The following is a 22,238-nucleotide window of genomic DNA, read 5'->3' on the forward strand; positions in this document are numbered from 1 at the left end:
TAGTACATGTAGTAACATAACTATATCTCGAAGGATTTTAATGTTTGAAGTTTTTATCATTTTCTTTTGTTTTTTTCTAACCTGCAAATGGCGATAGGGGTGGGTAGAGTTTGAACCCCTTTAGTCCCGGTTTGAGACACGAACCGGGACTAAAGGTCTAATCTCTAGTCCCGCTTTGAGATATGAACTGGGACTAAAGGGCATCGCACCCTTTAGTCCCGGTTCGTGTCTCAAACCGGGACTAAAGGTCCCATTTAAACCATGACTATTGCCTTCCTGACGCCCTAGCCGCATGAACAGGGACTAATGTGTACATTAAGAGTGGACGAAAGCCCTGTTTTCTACTAGTGCCCCCAAATCGACGATGATGGCCGGATCTGGGAGCTGCCGTTGCCGTGGCCTGGCCCAGCACGGCGTCGAGGGGATCCTTTGCACGCCAACGGTGCTCCGCTGCTCCTTGCCAAGCGCATCACCCATGCTGGCCCGCACTCTCCGCCAGCGGGAGTACGGAGCGGCGGCGCACATCACCACGCTAGCAATGCATTCTTTTTTCTCTCTTATAGAACTTGCACTTTAGTTCCGGTTCGTGTCTCAAACCGGGACTAAAGATTAGACCCTTAGTCCCGGTTTGAGATATGAACCGGGACTAAAGGGCATCGCACCCTTTAGTTCCGGTTCGTATTTCAAACCGGGACTAAAGGTCCCATTTAAATCAGGACTATTATCTTCCTGACACCCTAGCCGGATGAACCGGGACTAATATGTACATTAAGAGTGGACGAAAGCCCTGTTTTCTGCTAGTGCCCCCAAATCGACGATGATGGCCGGATCTGGGAGCTGCCGTTGCCGTGGCCTGGCCCAGCACGGCGTCGAGGGGATCCTTCGCACGCCAACGGTGCTCCGCCGCTCCTTGCCAAGCGCATCGCCCATGCTGGCCCGCGCTCTCCGCCAGCGGGAGTACGGAGCGGGGGCGCACATCGCAACACTAGCAATGCATTCTTTTTTCTCTCTTATAGAACTTACATATGTGCCCGGGTCCACCTTCCAGCGACAAAAAGGCAAAGCAAATTATCAAAATATTTTGCCGTTAAAAACACACATTTGAGTTTCTTCATCAAATCTCATACTACTTTTTCCGTAAAGGATCAGATCAGTATAGAACGTCTCAAATTTAATAAAAGACTACACTGAGATTTTGGGACCACCGAACGACCAATGCTGTCGTCAAAACGAGTCACCGATGCGCCGTTGTCATTGCTTTTTTACCGGAGCCGGCTTACATTGCCAATGACATTCGGGAAGTGTTCGTGCACGTACCCTAAAGACCAGCACCCCGGAGCCACAATCGTCTACATGGATCTAAAGCACTTGACACCAAATCTCACCACATGGCGAGAAACCCTAACCTCATCATCCCAAGAAGACGAATGGACCCACGCCAGAGCTCATCGACTACGTCTAGACGGATGAACTCGAGGAGAATCGAAGCCCGGAAGACAAACTCGACAAAGAAGCGCCGCACCTGTAAGGACTAAAAATAACCTAACATAAACTACTAACCGGAGCGAAGGCACTAGGATTCACCTCCCCGCCATCGATGGCGGAGCAGCGGTCAGAGGGGAGGTGACTCCATGGGCTTTCTCTATCCACCCCTGGACTCTTTTCCACAGCCGATCTTTCAAATCGTGGGCTGCCCCAGCACGGCGGCCGGGTAGCCGCCGCAAGCGGTGCTCCTCTGCTCCTCGCAGAGCTCATCGCCCACGCTAGCCCGCGCTATCCGCCGGCAGGCGTACGGAGTGGCGGCGCGCACGGCCACGCTAGAATTGCGTGATTTTTTTTGTTTTGGCGAAATGTTATCGGGTCAACGTCAGATATTTAGACATTCCCAGCAAACTACTCAACATCCGTTGGATCATGTTGCACGAATCTTGAAGTAGGCAGCTTGACACGTCAGCCGGAAGCAAACGTTGGCTTTGTTTGCTTCCAACCATGAACTCACACCCTAGTGTCATACCACTCGACCTTATCCTATCACCCACACGCGCCCGCAACTCCAATCCTCATTTTGTCATTCACTCTCACCCTCCTCATCGACGACCGTGGTAGGGGCGACAAAATGACGTGGCACCTCATGCGCAGCGGGAGGCGATGGTGGCACGGCACCTCAGTGTATCGGAGTGGCTCCTGCGGGGAGCTCGAACCGGTGGCGCCGCCGACGCGCTCATCCTAGGGCACATTTCGTGCTCCGGTGTCTCGGCCAAATTACAGCGGCGTTGGTGTGCGAGGTGTCAAGTACGAAAAGGCGGTGCATGCCACGGTGTCGGGTCTTGCAGCTCCGCGGTGTCACCATCTACTGTCGCACCAGCACTTGTGGAGGACAATGAAGCGGAGACCGGGCAACAGTGAGCACCAGCCCCCCTGTTTTTCCGCAATTTTCCTAGAGTTGAATTTCACATGTAGCGACTCATATCCCAATGTCTACTTCATCCAATTCACAAAACATGTCAAATTCGTTGAGATGTGCGTGTGGCAACTTGAAATGATTAAGATGTGGTACTAATTATGATGTATGGCAGTTTGCTGGGAATTTGCAGAAATGATTTCAAGCCCAAAAGGTGTGTGCGAATATAACTTTTTTTTATAGACCAACTAACAACGACTACAAGCACTGAAGCGAGCCGATTGAAATCGAACGCCTAGACACCCACCAATTTTTCTATAAAGTTCGTAAATTCCAAGAAATTTGACTTAGGACTTAACTTAGAACTTGAGGTGTGTTGGAACAGAGGGGGCAACACACACACCTGTCAATGAAATCGTAAAGTTGGGCAACCAGTTCACTGAACTGATGGGGTTTGTGTTTCAAAAAGGTTTTGGTCAGGAGGGTTCCGACCAATAGAAATACTGGTTTGAAACATATAATATGCCAAAACAAATCACATTCTATAGTAGGAAAGGAGAAAAGGCCAGAGAAATCCAGAACGTAAATCTTCACATTTGTGTTATATGCAACAAATAATGAACCAAAAGAAGAAGAAAATCATTGCAAGGAAAAAACTGTTAGTCTAGTCTCCGAAGTGTTAGGATGAAGAAGGTCGTGTTTCCTGATTCTACCGATTAGACCATTCATTTACTTCTTCTTCCTCTTGCGGCCAATCGATGCCGGTTTCACGGTTGGCGAGAGTTTCATTCAGGAGCGCCGTGATCTGGTCTCCGGTCAGGGTCTCGTGCTCCAGGAGGGCGACAACGAGCGCATGGAGCTCCCGCTTGTGCGCCGCTAGGATTGTCTTTGCGTTCTCATAAGCCTTGCTCAACAACTCTTTCACCTCCTGGTCCACCATGGTTGTCGAGTTCCAGCTCATGGTCTTGGCGTTCCAACTGCCGTCGTTGTTGTCATAGGAGACAGGGCCGACCTGCTTGCTCATGCCATACCTGGCAACCATGTCCGTCGCCAGCTGGGTCGCCTCGCCCAGGTCAGTCAGGGTGAGGGAGCTCACCTCGCTCTCACCAAAGATAACCTCCTCAGCCGCCCGGCCTCCCATGAGGACATCCAGTCCTGCCTGCATCTTTTTCCTTGAGAATATATACTCATCGCCCTCCTCCGGCAGCTGCCACACCATGCCAAGAAAATCACCCCTGGAAACAATGGTAGCCTTGTGGACGGGATCAGCGCCATCCGTGTGGATAGCAACGATGGCATGCCCTGCCTCATGGTACGTGGTCATCCTCTTGCAGTTATCAGGCATCGCCACTGATCTGCGCTCACCGTCCACTAGAATCCTGTCTGTGGCATACTCCAGGTGATGCGTCGCAACAGCTTCTGCCCCGTCCTTAACAGCCTTGAGAACGGCGTCGTTCACCAGGGTTGCCAGGTTTGCACCTGACAACCCAGATGTCCTCTTCGCGATGGTCAGAAGATCCACATCCTTGGTTTTCAACACCTGCATCAAAAATTTCATGGAGAAAAGGTTGTCATTAGAGGCTGCCAAGACGACGCCTAATAATATTTTTAAGGATGTGGAGTGCAAACCTTTGACATATGAGCCTCAAGGATCTGCCGTCGGCCCTCAACATTTGGATAATGAATCTGAATGTGACGGTCGAAACGCCCAGACCTAACAAGGGCTTGATCCAGTGACTCGAGGTTGTTGGTCGCCGCGACCACGATCAACCCGTCATTCCGCTCCAAGCCATCTAGCTCGACGAGCAGCTGATTAACGGTGTGTCTGTGCGACTTTGAATCTTGCGAGCTCCTGCTCCCAGCAATGGCATCAATCTCATCGACGAACACTATGCAAGGAGATCGCTTCTTTGCTGTAGTGAAGAGCTCCCTCACCCTTTTAGCCCCAGCACCCACATGCTTCTCCTCGAATTCGCTGCCTCTGCACGTGAAGAACGGGACGCCGGCTTCCCCGGCCATCGCCCTTGCCAGCATTGTCTTCCCCACGCCAGGCCCGCCGACTAGCACGACACCTCTTGGAAGCTTGCCGCCGAGGTGTGCGAAACGCTTGGGGTCCCGCAGGCACAGCAGTACGTCCTCGAGCTCGGCTTTCGCGTCATCCACTCCCTTGACATCACTTAACTTTGTTGTGCTAGTAGAATCCTTCACCTCTTTTTTCGAACCATCAAAGCCACAAGCCAAGAAGGTACGCGAAAGCTGCTTCCTAAGTTTGGCAACAAATCCTGATGGGTGCAAATCCTGTCGATTTGTAAGCATACCAGCACCTACGTATACAGAAAGAAACTTATGAAAGAGTGAGTGATAGATAACTGTCTAATTCAAAAACAGGAAATCAAGTCAGGGCACTAGTTGCCACTTGCCAGTAACCACCACATAAATATTTCATGCATATATCGTCTTACACTAATAATTTGCAGTTTAAGGGTCGGGCAAAGAAAGAAGCAAACCATATATATACCTGCACCTGTAGTGGTTGCATCCGCAGCAGCAGGTGCTCCGAAAGGAGCCGCGCTTTCCTCCCTTTTAACCGTGTTTGTCGGTCGATGCGTCGCAGCAGCCTGCGACACAAACACGCGCACGGATTCAGTCTTGCAGAACAGGGTGTTATTTGTGCAGGGCTAGCAATTTGGCAATACGTAAAGCGGCATGGCATTGACGCCCAATCCAAAACGCTAGTAAACCAAGCAACCCCACATCTAAAAAAAGGTGTCCGGCATCAATCTGAAACTCAAACAGACAGTATACTTTGCATCAGCTGCGGGGTTTCAGCACCGATGTTGCATCAATCAATCAACTACAGAAAGAAGAACAATCGTTCCTTTTATACTATACAACAGCCTCATCAACGCCAAGATTGATCGAACAGTAGAGCAACAAAAGTAACGCAAGCTGGGATGAACACACGGAAAGAAAGAAAGGACCTTGGGGTGGGCGAGGCGACAGCAGGCCATGGTTGCTCGAAACCTTATTATTTGAGCCCGACAAACGAATCGCTCGTAACGTTTCTAGTAGTTGCTCCTCAAATTCATAGCTAGTTCGCCCCTCAAATTCATAGCTAGTTCGCCCCAATATTTAACTGCCTCCCACGCCACTGCAGGGGCGGAGCCAGGAAATTTTGCTAATGGGTTCGCTAAGGGTTTGAGTATGAATTAACTATTGTATGCAGTGGTGGAGTTTGCTGGAAATTTCCAATATAAGCTCGCCAAAAAAATAACCGATCCAAGGTTGGGGGCCAATGCCCCCCTCCCCCCTCATAACATTATTCGATGGGGTCATTCTAGACTTTCTATTGGGTTAAAGTCAAGCAAATACGCGAAAAATGCCAATGGTGGCCGCGCTACAGGCAGGCCGGAATCCCTGCCGTCAGGCCACCATTGGGATCCGCGCATGCAGTGTATTGGATTGTAACTAGAGGAAGTTTGGCTCAAACGGCCCGCTCTTCTTAGTGCCACACACATTGCGACGATGTCCAACCACCCCACAGTTCGTACATTTCGGCAATTTCCTTGGAGCCTTCGGCAAATGACCTCTTTGGGGGCGGGTTGTACACCTGTGGCCCTTCGATATGCACCAGCTTTGTACAGAGCTTCGCCAAATTGATCAAAATCACCCAGGTGTAAACCTTACTTGCATATGCCTCTCGATTGGCAGGTTAGCTCTCAAAGTCTCAATGAAACCCTACTCTGCAGAAAAAAAAATGTTCAACACCAAATCAGAATGAAACCCCACTCACGCTCGATAGCTATTTTTTCGATCCTTTTACCCTAGCAAATAAATTTCAGTTACGTTAAGAATTCAGGGCAAAAAAAAACTATTCTATAAGAGTAACACAAAAACAGGAAATTTTAGTCAGATTCGTAATTCAAGCCCAAAAATGTATACTATAATAATAGCACAACCATCAAGTCTTTGTTAATTACTTAAGAGCTGATTTGTTGTTAAATGTTTCGATCCGCTTCAGTATCGCAGTTAAAGAACATAATGCACCACTGCCAACAAATTTCAGTAAACTAACCGATGGGTCGATAAAGATAAAAACAACTAAATCTATACATAATGTAGACTAACAGATACGCATGACCACGGGTGTATCACTGATTGCAGAAAATAATGGTTTTGGATTCATGGCACAGCATTTGGGTTTGATTATAATTTATAAATAAACCAAAAGAAATTGCCTGAACCCTAAAACCTGATGTGTGTTCATCCAGTGCACATGAGTTGTATGGTAACCAGCAGAACAAAGATAAACAGCATGAACCCTAAATCAACTGAAATTATCCTGTCCCGGGTTCTTTCTGAAATCTGATTTGAGCGGTTGATGCATGTGTTTGCTCTGAACTCTAAATTATTCTAAATTCAGTGAGACATAGTTATAGTCTGAACTCTAAATTATTTTAAATTTAGTGACACATAGTTCATCAGGATTTCACAATCCAGGACCAAAAAATCCTATACTATACCACCAAAAGTCTGGTGCACACTAAAACAAATTTAGTGGTCAATATACTACACTATTTCAAAATCCATATGAAACAGCAACAGTTGTCAATAGGCCAGCTTGTAAACGGTTCATCTTTACACTATCTCAATTTGAACGGTTCATTAAGAATAATCACTAATCAAGGTTTAATAGCACATGCAGTGAAAAAAGTTGAAACTGTATGAATTAGCACCCCAAAGAACACATGTTGGAAAAAATTAAGCCGATCTGGCAAATATGCATGGGCATGAATAACATTTTCCCCTCATGATTATCCGCCACATACATCATCTAAAAAACATCACAGGAAATTCGGATTTGCAAAAGAAAATCGCATATGTACAGACTATCAGAGAGCACTCTATTCTGGCCTTTCTGGGTTCATCAACACAAATGATATACATCTCGATCCATCCATGCAGCCAAATCAGCCATGCCAAAGCAATAGAAGGAACAAAACTAAAATCGCCAAAAACATGCAACTCTAGAACAGATGAACACCAGCTAGGTGAAAAAGCATAAGTACAGAACGTGTGATCCAGCCTCACCGAAACAATGGAGAAAATGTTTTTTCCGGCCAGATCCGTGGACGAGGAGGACCTTACCCTGAGCAGATCCGGTGTTCCGCAAACTCGAGGTGATTCGGCTGCCGGAGTGGAAGATGACGCTGGATCCGGGTGGTTTGGCCGCCAGCGTGGAAGAGGACGAGCGCTCCGTTCGTCGCTTCGGTCGGGGAGCGCGTTTGCCGACGATAACCACCGCACAGACGAGAAGAGAGGGAGGGGGGAGGAGGGCGAGGGAAAGAGAGTGCGTCACCGGAACAAGAGCTCTGGTCTGGTCCACATGGTAAGGCAAGAGGATGGGTTCGCATGGGATTCCTTCACCTGTGCCGTTTCGAACCAGCACCCATGGGCCAGTCTTCCTGGACGCACGCGAATAGGCAAGTAGTATGGGCAGAATAGGATACGCCTAGGCGTCCGATAGCTGTATCCCAGACCGTATTTCAGCTAGTAGGCCTGGCGCAAGCCTGCCACACACTACACATTACAGATCCCCAAGCCTAAACAAACGGCGGGATAGCGGCCTGCCTGTAGCGCGGCCGCCAAAAGCCCTCACCCAGCAAATACGTACCTATATGTAAGTGGAAGATAAAATCCATTGGGTTCACCTGAACCCAACCTTTCTACGCTGGCTCCGCCGCTGCGCCACTGGATCTCCGGTCCGACTCTGCAACACACACCTGCACCTGCACGACAACGGCAACGGCAAAGGGCTTGCTGACCTCGTATCAGAGTCGAGGAGCAGTGCTCTAATCCGACTAGGACATGGAGAGCTTGGACACGGAGAGGAATCCGAAGACAAGAACCGGGAAATTTCAGCGGACGACTACCAGTACCGGATCACAGAGGCAGCTACCTAGAGGTCTGATTCGAGATATAGCTGGCCAAACGGGCCGGGATAGTTGGGCCGGCCCGGTAGCACGGCCGGCACGGCATGGGCCTGACACGGCACGGCACGTGCTAAACGGGCCGGGCCCGGCACGCGGCACGCCATAGGCCGTGCCTGGGCCTGAAGGGCGAGCATGCGGGCCGGCACGGCACGGCCCGATTAACTTTTTTATATTTTTTTTATGTATCCTAATATGGGCCAACAGGTAAAAATAGGCTAAAAAACGCCCAGTGTGCAAAATAGGAGGTAGATTAGTGGGCCTGGCGTGCCGGTGGGCCGGCCCGATTAGCATACGGGCCGTGCCTGGGCTGCAAGCTGCAGCACACGGGCTGGCACGGCACGACCCGTATAATAATTGTGCCTAGGCGGGCCGGGCCGTGCCAGGCACGATTAGGATGGGCCGGGCCGGCCCGTTTCGCCAGCTATAATTCAAGACGCTGTGGGGTATAGTCTGGAGAGGAGAATGAGCGGGAGTTCTCACCTGCGGCGAACGCACTCAGGTCACCCTTTGCTTTGGCTCCGCCACCATGTCGCCGCCGCGACGCTGCCTCCCCCAAATCGAGGCTCGTGGACGGATCTGGGCGCTGCCGTTGCCGTGGCCTGGCCCAGCACGGCGTCAAGGGGATCCTTCGCACGCCAACAGTGCTCCGCCGCTCCTTGCCGAGCGCATGGCCCATGCTGGCCCGCGCGCTCTCCGCCGGCTGGAGTACGTAATGGCGGCGCACATCGCCATGCTAGCAATGTTTTTTTTGTTCTTCTCTTATGACTTCCATATGTGCCCGGGTCCACCTTCCAGCGACATAAGGCGGGGCAAATTATCAAAGTATTTTGAGTTTCTTCATCAAATCTCATTCTTTTTTTTCGAAAAGGATCAGATCTATATAAAAGTTCATTGACCCCACATATTTCTCCCCATCCACTCGTCGGATCAAATCCTAGCCACTCCCCTCCGCCACCCGAACTCACCCCCGACCTTCTCTGGCACGGCGGGCAGCGGATCTGACTCCGACCTGTCCGGATCCGTCAACTGGGGGATCATCCCGCGCGCGTTGGAGAAGGCAATGGATGTCCGCATTGCACTCCGCCGTTCCCGCCGGGAGGACAGCGCCTGACCGACGGCAGGACCTGCCCGACGCGACTACATAGCATCCGCTCAACGCGCGCTCGAATCCTCTCGGGCTAGATCATCGCGGGCCAGGCAGCCTTCAAATCTCTCCTCCCCCATCACCGGTTGACCGGAGTATGAGTCCCTCCGCCGCGGGAATGAGAGGGCAAATGCCGCCGACATGGAGACGGTGTAGGCGGCTGATGTGGCAATCGGGCAGAGTGTATATAAATAGATAGTGACCGGGGTCGGAAATTGGTAACCAACCATGTGATCGATGCTAGAGCCATGCATGCATGCACGTGGATGATCACACATGTGACCGGGCGACAAACACACGACCAGAGATATTGAGCGGGGAATAATGATTAGGAACATATGGTGGGAGATATTTGGCGGAAAACACATCGCGGGAGAAGCAACCAGGATAACAAGGTGGTGTAAATTCTATGACTGGGAGTATTTCTTAAGGTTTATTCTCGCAACATAATAAAATTGTATCAATGACTATATCCTTCTAACTCCTCGCCGACGCGCTAATATTTCTTTGGTGATGATTATCTTTTGATTTCTGGTGACACAATAATAAAACTTATTTTGTCTACTGCACAATCCTCATCTTCATCTCACAGCTCACTCCAACACAGAGAAGCCCCGGCGCACCCTCTCCTCCAGACTCACACACATATCATTGCCTTGCCTTAACTCGGGACATCTTTGCCAAAATGAAGAATAAGATGGGCATATATTCAATACTTGTTGGCCTTGGAAGTTCATGGCGGGAGATATTGGGTTACGAGAAATAAGCTAAAAATTAAACAACTGGTTGACCCTACCGATCGTGTGGGGGCCGACTTGCATGAGGCCATCCCAAAGTGTTAATAACATAAAATAACTATCGATCGACATGCCGTGGTGCACACCAACAGGTGACCGTGATTCTTCCGTTGATGCGTGCAGTCACGTGTTTGACATGCATTAATTGTATGCCTCCATGCCTATCCTCTTGTTCAAGGAGGGAGCATACTCGGCTGGCCTTCCAACGCTTCCAACTCTAAATCATAAAAATGAAACATCTATCTATTCCCTCCGCGACATTTGTGTCCTCGTCATTGAGGTGAGCGTGTCGGCCGGTGCTCGAGACATAACACAACAGTCCGGACGGGGTGGTGGCGAGGGCTGACCTGGGCGGCGGCGGCGGCCAACCTGGACGAGGTGGTGGCGAAGGCCGGCGGCCAACCGGGGTGGCAAGGGCCGACCTGGGCAGTGGCGGCGGCCAACCGTGACCGCGCCGACAGCCGAAATGGGGCGACGGCGACGTCCGTACGGGGAAGGAACGGAGGAGGAAACTGAGACGGGGACGAGGAGAGAGAGCAGCCGACTGAGAAATTCAGGCAGCGGGGGCTGTAGATCGGACGAGAACGAGGACGAACGGAGACCAGGGACGGAGGATAGCAACCGCGACGGGGACAAGGAAGCACGCACAGAGTTGCATCGTGCGGAAGCGAGGCTAACTTAGCATCTGATATCAGGGCTAAGCTAGCTTGAGTGATACACTCTAGTGGTTTTATATGTTGTGTATAAAAAGGAATTACAAAGGATATTGGTATTACGCCTAGGGCTATAGCCCCAACTGCCCTAGGCTTGTCTTCGCCACTGTCTGATACCATGTTGGATAATGAGTAACTAGTATTCACTGAGGGCCAAAGAGCATTACATATACATGTGAGGTAAAATGCAAGAAACCCCTTATACAATTGGGATGTACCCAAAAAGGACTATACACATCTAACAGTCCCCTCTCCGGGTCTATATCTAGTCTCCTCGTTTCTGACAGTGGCACCAGTCGCGTCCAATTTCTTTTTGTAGGTTTTGCAGCTAGGAAATAATTTATTTAGCTAGGAGACTACAAATAACATTATATATCCTTGTGATCAGTAACATAAACCATATTCGATTGGAAAAGGCATGGGTATTTGTTCTAAAGCGGGTTACAGAATCTTGGGGTACATGCTTGAGTTCCAAAAGCAGGAGTTTTATAGATATAAGATGCAAAACACCACACTCTTTTCAGATTTGAGAAACAAATGTCATGAACTCTCTCCAGCTTCCTTATATCGTTGAATTGTGTGTGTTTTCCTGTAGTCGGTTTCTAATTTCTTTGGGCAGTTTTAATTATCTGTCCAAAAATTGAGTTAGAAAAAGTAAACCGGACATCTAAATAAACTAAATTTTAACAGCTCACTCGGCGAATTATGTGGCTTTTGTAATTTGATGAGTTACAGCTTGACAAATGCATAATATTTCCTAAACTGTTTCCTTTGTCAATTAAATTCTGCTCATACATCTTCTTTACACTTGTGTGTATGCAGCTATAATAATGAACCAAAAAGAAGAAGAAACATGACCAAACTGTCTGTTCAATCTCTTAGCTGTCAAAGGAATATTGTCAAAACCATTTACTTCCACCTCCTGTTACTAGTTTCTTGATCTGGTCACCAGTGAGAGTCTCATCCTTCAGGAGGGCGTTGGCTAGCGCATCAAGCTCCTTCCTACGATCCGTGAGAATCGCTTTGGCGTTCTTGTAAGCGTTGTCCAGTAAATCTTTCACCTCCTCGTCAACCAGTTCTGACATCCGCCCGCTCATGTTCGTCGCCTTGCCACCGCTAGCATCACCGCCATTGCTATAGGTAACAAAGCCCACCCGCTTGCCCATGCCATACTTGGTGACCATGTCAGTCGCCAGCTGAGTCGCCTCACTTAGATCAGTTGAGGGACCAGTGGTGACCCTGCCTTCTCCGGCTATAAGCTCCTCGGCCACCCGCCCGCCCATCATGACATCTAGAGTCGCCAGCATCTGCTTCCTCGAGAGTTCAAACTCGGCATCTTCCCCTGGCAGCTGCATCACCATGCCAAGAGCACCCACCCTGGGAACAATGGTGGCCTTGTCGACAGCATCAGCACCGTCTGTGAAGATAGCAACAAGAGCGTGCCCTCCCTCATGGTACGCGGTCATCTTCCTGGAATGATCAGGTATCACCGCTGACTTGCGCTCGCTTCCCATCATGATCCTGTCCTTGGCATACTCTAGGTGATGCATCGTAACAGCTTTCGCCCCGTCCTTGGCAGCGGTGAGGGCGGCCTCATTCACCAGGTTTGCAAGGTCTGCACCTGAGAGCCCAGGTGTCCCCGTAGCGATTGTCAACACATCCACACCCTTGGCTTTCACCTGCTTGCATGGAAAAGTACACAGAAATGGTCAATGTTAAGTCTTATGTTATACTCCCTCCCTCCATAAAGAAATATAAGAGTAAACGCTCTTATATTTCTTTACAGAGGGAGTAGATCGCAAATAGTTTTGGGGACAGAGGGATATGCCACCTTTGAGATATAAGACTCGAGGATCTGCCGTCGGCCCTCGACATCTGGAAGAGGAACCTGGACATGACGGTCAAAACGCCCAGGCCTGACGAGGGCTTTATCTAGCGACTCCTTGAAGTTGGTCGCGGCGATCACGATGACCCCGTCATTCTGCTACAAAATGTTGGAGCTCTGACCAGCCCCACATTTGCCATGAGATTCCAAAAATTGAGCTGAGCAGGCCAAATTATACGCTGATCGCACAGATGTTGAATTTCTGATTCTACACTAAAAAAGACTAATATTTTTGTGTGTGTTGATGAGCTAATTAGATTTCTTTGAATGGATAGATGACCCATTGTAAGTAAACTTCCCAAGGTAGAAAGACTTCACCAACAATTCCATGTTAATTAGCACACACACTTCATAGCCAGCTTCAGCCTCGCTAGCGGGGAAAGGTGCGGCGACACATTGCGTCCATGTGAGTGTTTGGTGTTACAAAGGTAGAATAGGGAACGCAAGTTTTACCATCACTCAGTCTATCTGTTTGTGACCAGATTGTGTGACTTGCTATTCTTGGAATGAATTAATGGTTTGCTTTATTGATAGCTTTTAAAATTTGAGTCCTTTGCAATTTCCCTTTCTCTGTAATGTTCTTCTTTTTCATTGATGGTTCAAAAAAATGAAAAGAAATGGTACGGAGCTAATAGGTGTGCTAAATTCGCATTTAAGTACAATGTCGTTATTGCAACCGAGTGGTCATTAGTTCAAAAGAGTACAAAGTTAAAAAAACATCTGATTCAGAATGAAACAACACCAAGAGGCGGTGACATTCAGAGAATGTTGTGAGACAACATGCATTTGACGTTCTTTACTCTGCCCAAAATCATCCTTTTCCTCTTCATGGTCTTTTGAGAATAGTTCTTTTGCAACGCGACTACATAGATTAATATTGTGCCAGTGATTTGGATTTTTTGTTCGTATATCATTTTCTACAGTTTAACTATACTAACCTTTTCTTCGGTTTGGATTCCATTGGTGGATCGTTCACAATAGATATTGTGTGCTCTTCGGAAACGATTGCAGAATCTCGTGTCTGATAGCAGTTAGGCCAATATGTATTAGCACACAGATGTTTAAATTGACGTAACATCTAGAACAGCAAGGTTAAATCAACTTTTCCCAGTAGATTCTCAAATTATGCCTTTTTTAAGTGTCTCTATATTAAAAGAAAGTCAATGCACTTCTTGGGACCGTTGTGCTAGAACGGGTGGTAAGAGAAAATTGGACATAAATGAAAAACATGCAGGACATGTAAAGGTAGGGAAATAAATAAATAGTCTTAAGACCTATAATCAATCAACGGTTTGATCTTTTGTGTAACCAGACATCAAATTCTGATATTTCTTTTAGGAGTAGAAGCTTTTTTCTGCAGTAAAAAATACACTGGCTCACAATCAACTTACACCGTTAATTGAATTGATGCATCGGCTTACATTTAACTAGAACACAAAAATATACCAACATTGTTCAGTTCAGGCTAAGCCGCAACGAATTTTGGACTAACTTAGCGTGCTTACGGGAAAAGGAGAAAAATAGAAAAGAGAAAGTTCAGTTGACAACATCAGAACATATGGGCATAAGGCGTAGCAGCTAAGAAAACCACCTAGGTCCCTTCTTTTTATGGACACCCTGGTCTCTTGTAATATCAGAGGAGTAGAAGAAAACATCTACGACAAAGTCACGGTTGAGGCACATGCCCATCTTCAGCTCCAGTTGTTTTATCAGCAGAAAAATCCTCTAATCAATTTTGGATTAACTTAGTGTGCTACAAACCCATGCAGGTTATACCATTCAACATTGCCAGAGAATCGATGAACCAAGCTAGCTTGGAATCCATTTAGGAGAAAAAATTAAGTTGTCCATGGCAAGGGACGGCATTGGCAATTGGTTTGACACGCCTGACAGTGCACGTTGGTTGTTCTCCACGGGTTACATCCTTCCCAATGCGTTATGCTGCCGAAATTTCTAGCGAAAATTCCCACGACTTGTCGAAATTTTGTCCTTGTTTGTAAGACAAAGAAAGCTTTAGGGTGTTAGCTGCAAAATGGTAGGGCCTTGTTTGTAAGAAAACAAAAGCATTAGGGTGTTAATTGCAAAATGTTAGGGCCTTGGCTGTAAGGTTGTGTCAATTTTGTTATTGCTGTGTTCTTCATGAATTCCATGCCACAGATTGTTATTGCTGTGTTCTTGTGCTCCCTCACAGATGGTTATTTCTGTTCTAATGCCGATCTATGCCATGAAAAGATGTACCACACCTAGCCTCTTATGCTGGTCTATGTAGAGTGTTCTTTGGGGATTACTTGCCCAAACAGGAAAATAACAAGATTTTCAGAGGGGGTAACGCAGATTGTTTTCACAAGTGGCAGTAAATATATATACAAGCATGAACTACAAATTGTAGCTTGTACGGTAGAACAATATGCTACTCCCTCCGTCCCATAATGTAGACGTTTTTTAACACTAGTGTAGTGTCAAAAAGCGTCTTATATTATGGGATGGAGGGAGTACTTACTAGCTTCCTATAATTGGTTCACCACTCTGTAGCACATCCCTTTTGCCTAGTTAAGTTTCTTATAATCTAAGCTGTACAATGCATAGTCCTCTTGTACATGAACTCTTTTATAGTAAATATAAATAAGGATTACAGTGGGGTTCACAGGCCAAAAGAAATTTAGCAATCTTGGGGCACATTACATCCATGTAATTTGAGATTCAAAAGCAACGCGTGTTTACAGATTCACAACATAGTATTCCAAAATACACGCTGTATTCCCTCCATAAGAGAGAAACAAAAACCAGAAAAAATCAGACCATCTGGATCTTCTTTACATTTGTGTGCATGCAGGTAAAGAAAAATAAATAATTTCATAGACCGACCACACCATTTTACATCTCCACTGCTAGGGTTAGGATGAAGATGGTGGTACGCGATCATCTTCCTGCAGCTCTCAGGCATCGCCACCGTTTTGTTCTTGCTGCCCATGATGATCCTTCTCATGGCTGCATACTCGAGGTGTTGTGTCGTGACAGCTTCTGCCCCGTCCTTAGCAGCCTTGAGAGCGGCTTCATTCACCAGGTTTGCGAGGTCTGCACCTGTGAATCCAGACGTCTCATTGGCGATGGTCTTAAGATCAACATCCTTGGCTTTCAAGACCTGCATCGAAAGTGTCATGGAGAAAAGGTTGTTAAAGAAATTCCATCAGAGACTGCCTAACATTTTTGGATGGAGTATAAACAAACCTTTGACATATGGGCCTCAAGGATCTGCCTTCGGCCCTTAGCATTTGGATAAGGAATCTGAACGTGACGGTCGAAACGTCTAGACCTAACAAGGGCCTTATCCAGTGACGACTCGGGGATATTGGTCGCCGTGACCACGATGACTCTGTCATTCTACTCGAAGCCATCTAGCTCAACTAGCAGCTGGTTCAGGGTATGCATCTGCGACTCTGAACCATATGAGTTCCTGCTCTCATCGATGAACACTATGCAAGGAGATCGCTTCTTCGCCGCGGCGAAGAGCGCCCTCACTCTTTTTGCCCCAACGAACACATAGTCGTCGTTGAATTCGCTGCCGCTGCATGCAAAGAAGGGCACGCTGGCTTCCTCGGCCATCGCCCTTGCCAACATTGTCTTCCCGGTGCCAGGCGCACTGAGGAGCAGGACGCCTCTCGGAAGCTTGCCACCGAGGCGTGTGAAATGCCCAGGGTCTCGTAGGTAGTGTACAATGTCCTCGAGCTCGGCTTTGGCGCCATCAATCCCCTTGACATTGCTGAACTTTGTCCTAGATGAATTCTTGACCTCCTTTTTCGAGCCATCAAAATCACAAGCCAAATGCTGAGGGTCTTGCAGGTGCTGTACTATGTCCTCGGCTTTCGTGCCATCGATCCCCGTGACATTTTTGAACTTTGTGCTAGTTGGATTCTTGACCTCTTTTTTCGAGCCATCAAAATCACAAGCCAAATGCTCAGGGTCTTGCGGATACTGTACTATGTCCTCGGCTTTCTCGCCATCGATCCCCGTGACATCTTTGAACTTTGTGCTGGTTGGATTCCTGACCTCTTTTTTCGAACCATCAAAGTCACAAGCCAAACGCTCAGGGTCTTGCAGATACTGTGCTATGTCCTCGGCTTTCGTGCCATCGAAACCCGTGACATGTTTGAACTTTGTGCTGGTTGGATTCTTGACCTCTTTTTTGGAACCATCAAAGTCACAAGCAAAGAAGGTACGCGAAAGCTGCTTCGTAAGCTTGCCAGCAAATCCTGATCGGCGCCGATCTTGTCGACATGTAAGCACACCACCACCTGCGTTAAGCATGCACCAGGCAGACTAGCTTATAGAAAGGAACTTGGGAATGGCAAGAATCAACCAACAATGGGTGATAGTATAGATTATGGAATACAATAAGGTCTAGTATTATTATGTAGTATTCCCTTCGTTCCAAAATAGATGACTCAATTTTGTACTAATTTTAGTACAAAGTTAGTATAAAGTTGGGTCATCTATTTTGGAACGGAGGGAGTATATAGCATCTGTCCAATTAATTCAGGAACAGGAAATTAAGTGGATTTACCCTGTTAAGTTGTACTACCAAATTAAGCGGTGGGCAAAGAAGCAACCACACATACCTGCACCTGTAGTGGTTGTATCTGCAGCAGCAGCAGCAGCAGGTGCTATGAAAGAAGCTTCCTCCTTGTTAACCGCGTTCTCTGCCGGTCGATGCGTCGCAGCAGCCTGTGAACACAAACACGCGGAGATTCAGTCCATGGCAAAACAGGGGTGTTATTTCATTCTGACAGCAACTGAGGAGCAAGCGCGGCTAGAATAAATTTGGCAAAACCGAGTTCGCCCAATCCAAAACGCTGACCAACCAACGCCCGAATCTATCTAAAAAGGGTGGCATCAATCTGAACTGAAACTCAAACAGACAGTGCTTTGCAGCAGTTGCAGTTTCAGTGTTTCAGCGTTGATCGATGAGCATCAGCTCAGAAAGACTGCTAGAGCATCCCCATCGATCCGACGGGCAGAGCTTGGTGTTGGTTTTGATCTGACGGCTTAAACAGGCAGTTAGATCTATTAGTCTAACAAAAAAAAAAGGGATAAAGGGATAACGATAAGTGAAGGGGTCCACGTACCAACGTACGTGAGCCTCGATCAGAACTAACGCGCCCTGATCGGGGGCGCCCAAAAACCAACTCAGGTTTTGGGTCCCCTGTCGCCAGCGCCATATTAAAAGGGATACGGGAGAGAGCTGGGCACCTGCGAGATTACAATTCACGTAAGGTTTACTCTCCTCCCGATATTCTCTCACCCCATCCGATCAGGGGGAGTGCTGCAGCGACGGGAAGACCTAAGCCAGCCGCCGCCGCTGTCCCTGGGCAGTGCCGGTGGCGTCCTGAAGGAATCAGGACGTCGAGGAGAACATCTACTTCGACTACATCACCCCTGCATCACGCCTGCACCGAGCAGGCGATCATGTCCACTCCCGTGACATGTAAAGAAACCCTAAACCCTTCTCTGTTCATGTTTTAGGTGATCTAGATGCAATCTGTTTCTGCTAATGGCATCCCAGAGATGCATAATTATTCCAACAATGGTATCAGTCGCCAATCTTGATTGCAATAGATTCCTTTATTGTTGATCAGTAGATCACTATCATGTTTAGATCAATGACATGTTTAGGGTTTATGATCAAGATTGAAAGTTTTACCCCTGGTTAGCCCAAATATGCATGCTACTGTCTTAATGCCCTCATGTTGTATTCTAATTTGCCACGGATCTCCACTGCCATTATGCTTAATCTTTTTTAATTAAGCCTCTAAAGAATTAATGCTCATGATTAAGTTTCTGTTAATTTAACTTGATCCTCTTTTAAGTATCTGTTTCCGTTTGGATTATCAAATTAGAAGGCAGAGGGATACATAGCACACATACAGTAGCAAAATCCCATGTTGAAGAACCCTAGAAAAATCCCCAATTTCGGTAGAACCCTAATTCTTTAATTAGGGCTGTTTTTAATCCAATCAAGCACTGATGTATACGAATTTGAAAAGAATGAGGAGAATCCTCACCTAACGCGCCGCGTACTCGCCTCTTCCCTTCGGGGCCCGCGCAGCGCCCACCGTTGCGCGAGGGCGAAGACGCCGCGACGCCGCTGTCCTCGGGACGACGCGCGGGACGCAGTTGAGCCGCCGCCGCTTCCGCTCGAATGGACGCGCCCTTGTCTTGGCCGACGCCGAGCAAGTCGCCGTCGCTCCTCATGCCGCGGTGGCCGGCGTCCCTCCTCCCTCCTTGATGCGCCATGTGCACGGACGCCGGGGCAACGCTCGATGGGGGAGCGCGCGGGATTCATCCTGCTGCACGCTCCTCCGGCGAGCGCAGCCGCCGCGCCGCCATGGCCGGCGCGCCTCGAGCGGCCGTGGCACCGCCGCTCTCTTCGCGAGCGAGAAATGCGGGGGAGGGGGGAGAAAATGACTAGGGTTAGGCCGGTCGGCACTTTTGTTCGGGCTCCAAGCCGCGCTGGCCGTCCGATTCGATCGAGCGGCTCTCAGCGACGCGGAGCACCGGCTCGGGCCTTCGGGCATTAATGGGCCATTTTCGGTCACGGGCTTCGGCCCAGGTTGCCTTAGCCCAGCGCGTTTTTTTTTTACGTTTTGCTGCTGGGCTGGACCGATTTACGTGTAGCTGTGGGTATTTCGGGCCAAAATTACTGTCGCGGTTTTCAGTTTTTTCCAGTGCGTTTAAGTTCATAAATATTATGATTTGCACTGTTTAAACCAGAAAATGCCTAAAAATAAAATGAACACATTATTATTCTGGGTAAAATTGAACCAACGAGATTTTTTATTCGGGATTTATTATGTGTTTTGCATGATGAATTTTTAGACATCAAAAATAATGATATTTTTTTTATGTTGATGTTTAAATTAAGAATGAAATGACTCTAATTTTAATTCGGACCAACGTTGTTTTATTATTACGAGCCATCCCCTGTGATATTTTCATTCCATGTTTTTTCTGCCCAACGGTGTTTTGACATGGAGTTGAAATTAAATACTTGGCATGTTTGTTTATTTACCAACGTAAATTTATAATCATGCAAGTTTACTTATGAACTTTTATGATGATTTCAGCTTCCGCTCCATTCCGGTCCGACACAATCGAACCACTTACGGGGAGTAACTTCCCTCGTTGGAAGTCCCAAGTCGAATTATGTTTGGGTTGTAATGAATTTGACTATGCCTTGAGGGAAGAAAAACCTGTGGCACCTGTGGCAGGTGTCACAGGGTATGCAGAACTCAAGAAGGAGTATGATGTTAAGATGGAAAAGTGGAATAAGTCCAACCATATTGCGCTTCTCATCATGAAAGCGACAATATCGCCGGACATTTCTGAAGCACTCCCTAAGAAAGATACTGCTAAAGATTTCCTCACTGAAATGGAGGAGCAATTTAAAGGCTCCGACAAAGTGTATGCTCATGAGCTTTTTGCTAAACTTCTTCAGAAATACACTATTGACGGAAATGTTAGGCAGCACATATTGAGGGTGGTAAATGCTTTCACCAAGCTTAAGGCTTTGGAGTGTTCTTTAAGTGAAGCCCTTCTTGTCATAATTATTCTTGAGTCTCTTCCTGAAGAGTTTGAACAATTTAAGGTCAACTATAACTCTCTAAAGGAAAAATGGCCACTCTCTGAGATGACCGCAAGGATCGTCCAGGAGGAAGAAAGGATCATGAGGCAGAAGAAAGACCATGTCTTTCATGTTGGCTCTAACAAGAGAAAGCATGACGGACAAGGTTTCCCTAAGCCTCAGAAAAGGCAAGTCAAGAAAGAAGGCACTAAGCCATTCAACCCTAAGGCATTCAAGGGTAAAGAAGCCGGTGGTTCTTCTTCTGCTCCTAGCAGCTCCACTGCTGGAGAAAATGCTTGTAACTTCTGCAAAGAAGAGGGACACTATCAAAGGGACTGCCCAGGCTTTCTAAAATGGATGAACAAAAGAGGTATTGATGAAATTACTTTTGTAGATGAATCACTTTATGTTGATTTTTCAATAAAGTCATGGTGGATTGATTCAGGGGCAACCACTCACGTTGCTAACTCTATGCAGGGATTCGATACGATCCAAACCATAAGAGGAGGAACAAGAAAGCTTAAGGTTGCGAACGGAGTTGAGGCCGATGTTGAAGCTGTGGGATCTCTCACGTTGGAGCTACACACTGGCCACACTCTTAGATTGAATAATGTTATTTATGTGCCTACCTTAAGTAGGAATTTGATTTCAGTTTCTCGTTTAGATGATGATATGTATGAGTGCCATTTTGGCAAGAAACAATTTGCTTTGATCAAATGTAATAAGAATGTAGGCATCGGTGTTAGACGAGGCCAACTATACATGTTATCTCTTAATAATGATTCAGTTATGCATGTGAGTGATGCAATTAATGTTGAGAAGAAATGGAAAGGAGTAAGTAATTCTTCGAAATTGTGGCATTGTCGTTTGGGCCACATTTCGAGGGGGAGAATGGAACGCTTAGTTAAAAATGAAATACTCCTCCCATTAGACTTCTCAGATGCAGACAAATGTGTCGACTGCATTAAAGGAAAATTTGCAAAAACAATTAAGAAAGGAGCAGTTAGAGCCACAAGGGTTTTAGAATTAATTCACACCGACATATGTGGACCCCTTAATGTTAAGTCTGTAGATGGTTTTGATTCGTTCATTACATTCACAGATGACTTTTCCCGCTATGGGTATATTTATCCCATACGTGACCGATCGGAAGCTTTGGAGAAATTCAAAGTCTATAAAGCGGAGGTTGAAAATCAACTGAACGCAAAAATCAAAGTTGTACGGTCTGATCGCGGGGGAGAGTATTATGGTAGGCATGCTCCTTATGGGCAGATTCCTGGACCTTTTGCCAAGTTCTTATCTGAAAATGGAATCATTGCTCAGTACTCAATGCCTGGTGAACCACAACAAAATGGTGTGGCCGAGCGCCGCAACCGCACCCTTATGGATATGGTGCGAAGCATGCTTAGTCACTCTAGTTTACCAGTAAGCCTTTGGATAGAGGCATTAAAGACAGCTGCACACATACTAAATCTTGCTCCAACTAAGTCAGCACCGAACACACCTTACGAGATGTGGGCGGGAAAGAAACCGAGCTTGAATTACTTACGGGTGTGGGGTTGTCCTGCTGAAGCTAAAGTTTTCAATCCACAACTTAAGAAACTGGATCCAAAAACAGTTAGCTGTTTCTTCGTTGGATACCCTCATAGGGGAAAGGGATATCGTTTTTATTGTCCAAGACACACCA

The 22,238-nt window shown here is 47.3% G+C and overlaps 4 protein-coding genes across 8 annotated transcripts; 1 reads left to right on the forward strand and 3 right to left on the reverse strand.

Annotated features, from left to right (window-relative positions):
* Positions 1-2,922: 2,922 nt before the first annotated feature.
* Positions 2,923-8,301, reverse strand: LOC123114224 (ATP-dependent zinc metalloprotease FTSH 4, mitochondrial). 5 transcript variants are annotated; one of them, XM_044535614.1, is made up of 5 exons: positions 7,550-8,023; positions 6,089-6,144; positions 4,920-5,019; positions 4,031-4,725; positions 2,923-3,941 (listed from the first exon to the last, which is right to left on the reverse strand). In XM_044535614.1, exons 2-5 carry the CDS (start codon positions 6,092-6,094, stop codon positions 3,111-3,113), a joined length of 1,632 nt encoding a protein of 543 aa, XP_044391549.1. In that variant the 5' UTR covers positions 6,095-6,144; positions 7,550-8,023; the 3' UTR covers positions 2,923-3,110. The 5 variants fall into 5 exon arrangements, with proteins under 5 accessions (XP_044391549.1, XP_044391552.1, XP_044391550.1 ...); XM_044535617.1 differs by having other exon boundaries at positions 5,989-6,144; positions 7,550-8,021; XM_044535615.1 differs by having other exon boundaries at positions 5,953-6,144; positions 7,550-8,021.
* A 3,548-nt stretch (positions 8,302-11,849) lies between these two features.
* LOC123115283 (ATP-dependent zinc metalloprotease FTSH 5, mitochondrial-like) lies at positions 11,850-13,763 on the reverse strand. The gene is made up of 3 exons (XM_044536480.1): positions 13,734-13,763; positions 12,880-13,029; positions 11,850-12,727 (listed from the first exon to the last, which is right to left on the reverse strand). The coding sequence occupies exons 1-3, from the start codon at positions 13,761-13,763 to the stop codon at positions 11,948-11,950; spliced, it is 960 nt and encodes a 319-aa protein (XP_044392415.1). The 3' UTR covers positions 11,850-11,947.
* A 1,848-nt stretch (positions 13,764-15,611) lies between these two features.
* On the reverse strand, positions 15,612-16,304 carry LOC123114225 (ATP-dependent zinc metalloprotease FTSH 5, mitochondrial-like). The gene is made up of 2 exons (XM_044535619.1): positions 16,162-16,304; positions 15,612-16,075 (listed from the first exon to the last, which is right to left on the reverse strand). The coding sequence occupies exons 1-2, from the start codon at positions 16,168-16,170 to the stop codon at positions 15,659-15,661; spliced, it is 426 nt and encodes a 141-aa protein (XP_044391554.1). The 5' UTR covers positions 16,171-16,304; the 3' UTR covers positions 15,612-15,658.
* Positions 16,305-20,086: 3,782 nt separating this feature from the next.
* LOC123117667 (uncharacterized) lies at positions 20,087-21,278 on the forward strand. The gene is made up of 2 exons (XM_044538380.1): positions 20,087-20,921; positions 21,029-21,278. The coding sequence occupies exons 1-2, from the start codon at positions 20,243-20,245 to the stop codon at positions 21,073-21,075; spliced, it is 726 nt and encodes a 241-aa protein (XP_044394315.1). The 5' UTR covers positions 20,087-20,242; the 3' UTR covers positions 21,076-21,278.
* Positions 21,279-22,238: the final 960 nt, after the last annotated feature.

This window comes from Triticum aestivum, chromosome 5B (assembly GCF_018294505.1).
Source record: "Triticum aestivum cultivar Chinese Spring chromosome 5B, IWGSC CS RefSeq v2.1, whole genome shotgun sequence".
NCBI lineage: Eukaryota > Viridiplantae > Streptophyta > Magnoliopsida > Poales > Poaceae > Triticum > Triticum aestivum.

Excerpts from the sequence above, each read along its gene's own strand:
- LOC123115283 (XM_044536480.1), bottom strand. The coding sequence starts at position 13,763 with ATGAAGAGGAAAAGGATGATTTTGGGCAGA. Across the intron at positions 13,030-13,733 it reads AAAGGATGATTTTGGGCAGA|AATGACGGGGTCATCGTGAT; the intron begins GTAAAGAACGTC and ends ATTTTGTAGCAG. Across the intron at positions 12,728-12,879 it reads TCGAGTCTTATATCTCAAAG|GTGAAAGCCAAGGGTGTGGA; the intron begins GTGGCATATCCC and ends CCATGCAAGCAG.
- LOC123117667 (XM_044538380.1), top strand. The coding sequence starts at position 20,243 with ATGGAAAAGTGGAATAAGTCCAACCATATTGCGCTTCTCATCATGAAA. Across the intron at positions 20,922-21,028 it reads AAAATGGATGAACAAAAGAG|GGATTCGATACGATCCAAAC; the intron begins GTATTGATGAAA and ends AACTCTATGCAG.
- LOC123114224 (XM_044535614.1), bottom strand. Across the intron at positions 4,726-4,919 it reads TGCAACCACTACAGGTGCAG|GTGCTGGTATGCTTACAAAT; the intron begins GTATATATATGG and ends CTGTATACGTAG. Across the intron at positions 3,942-4,030 it reads TTGAGGCTCATATGTCAAAG|GTGTTGAAAACCAAGGATGT; the intron begins GTTTGCACTCCA and ends TTTTTGATGCAG.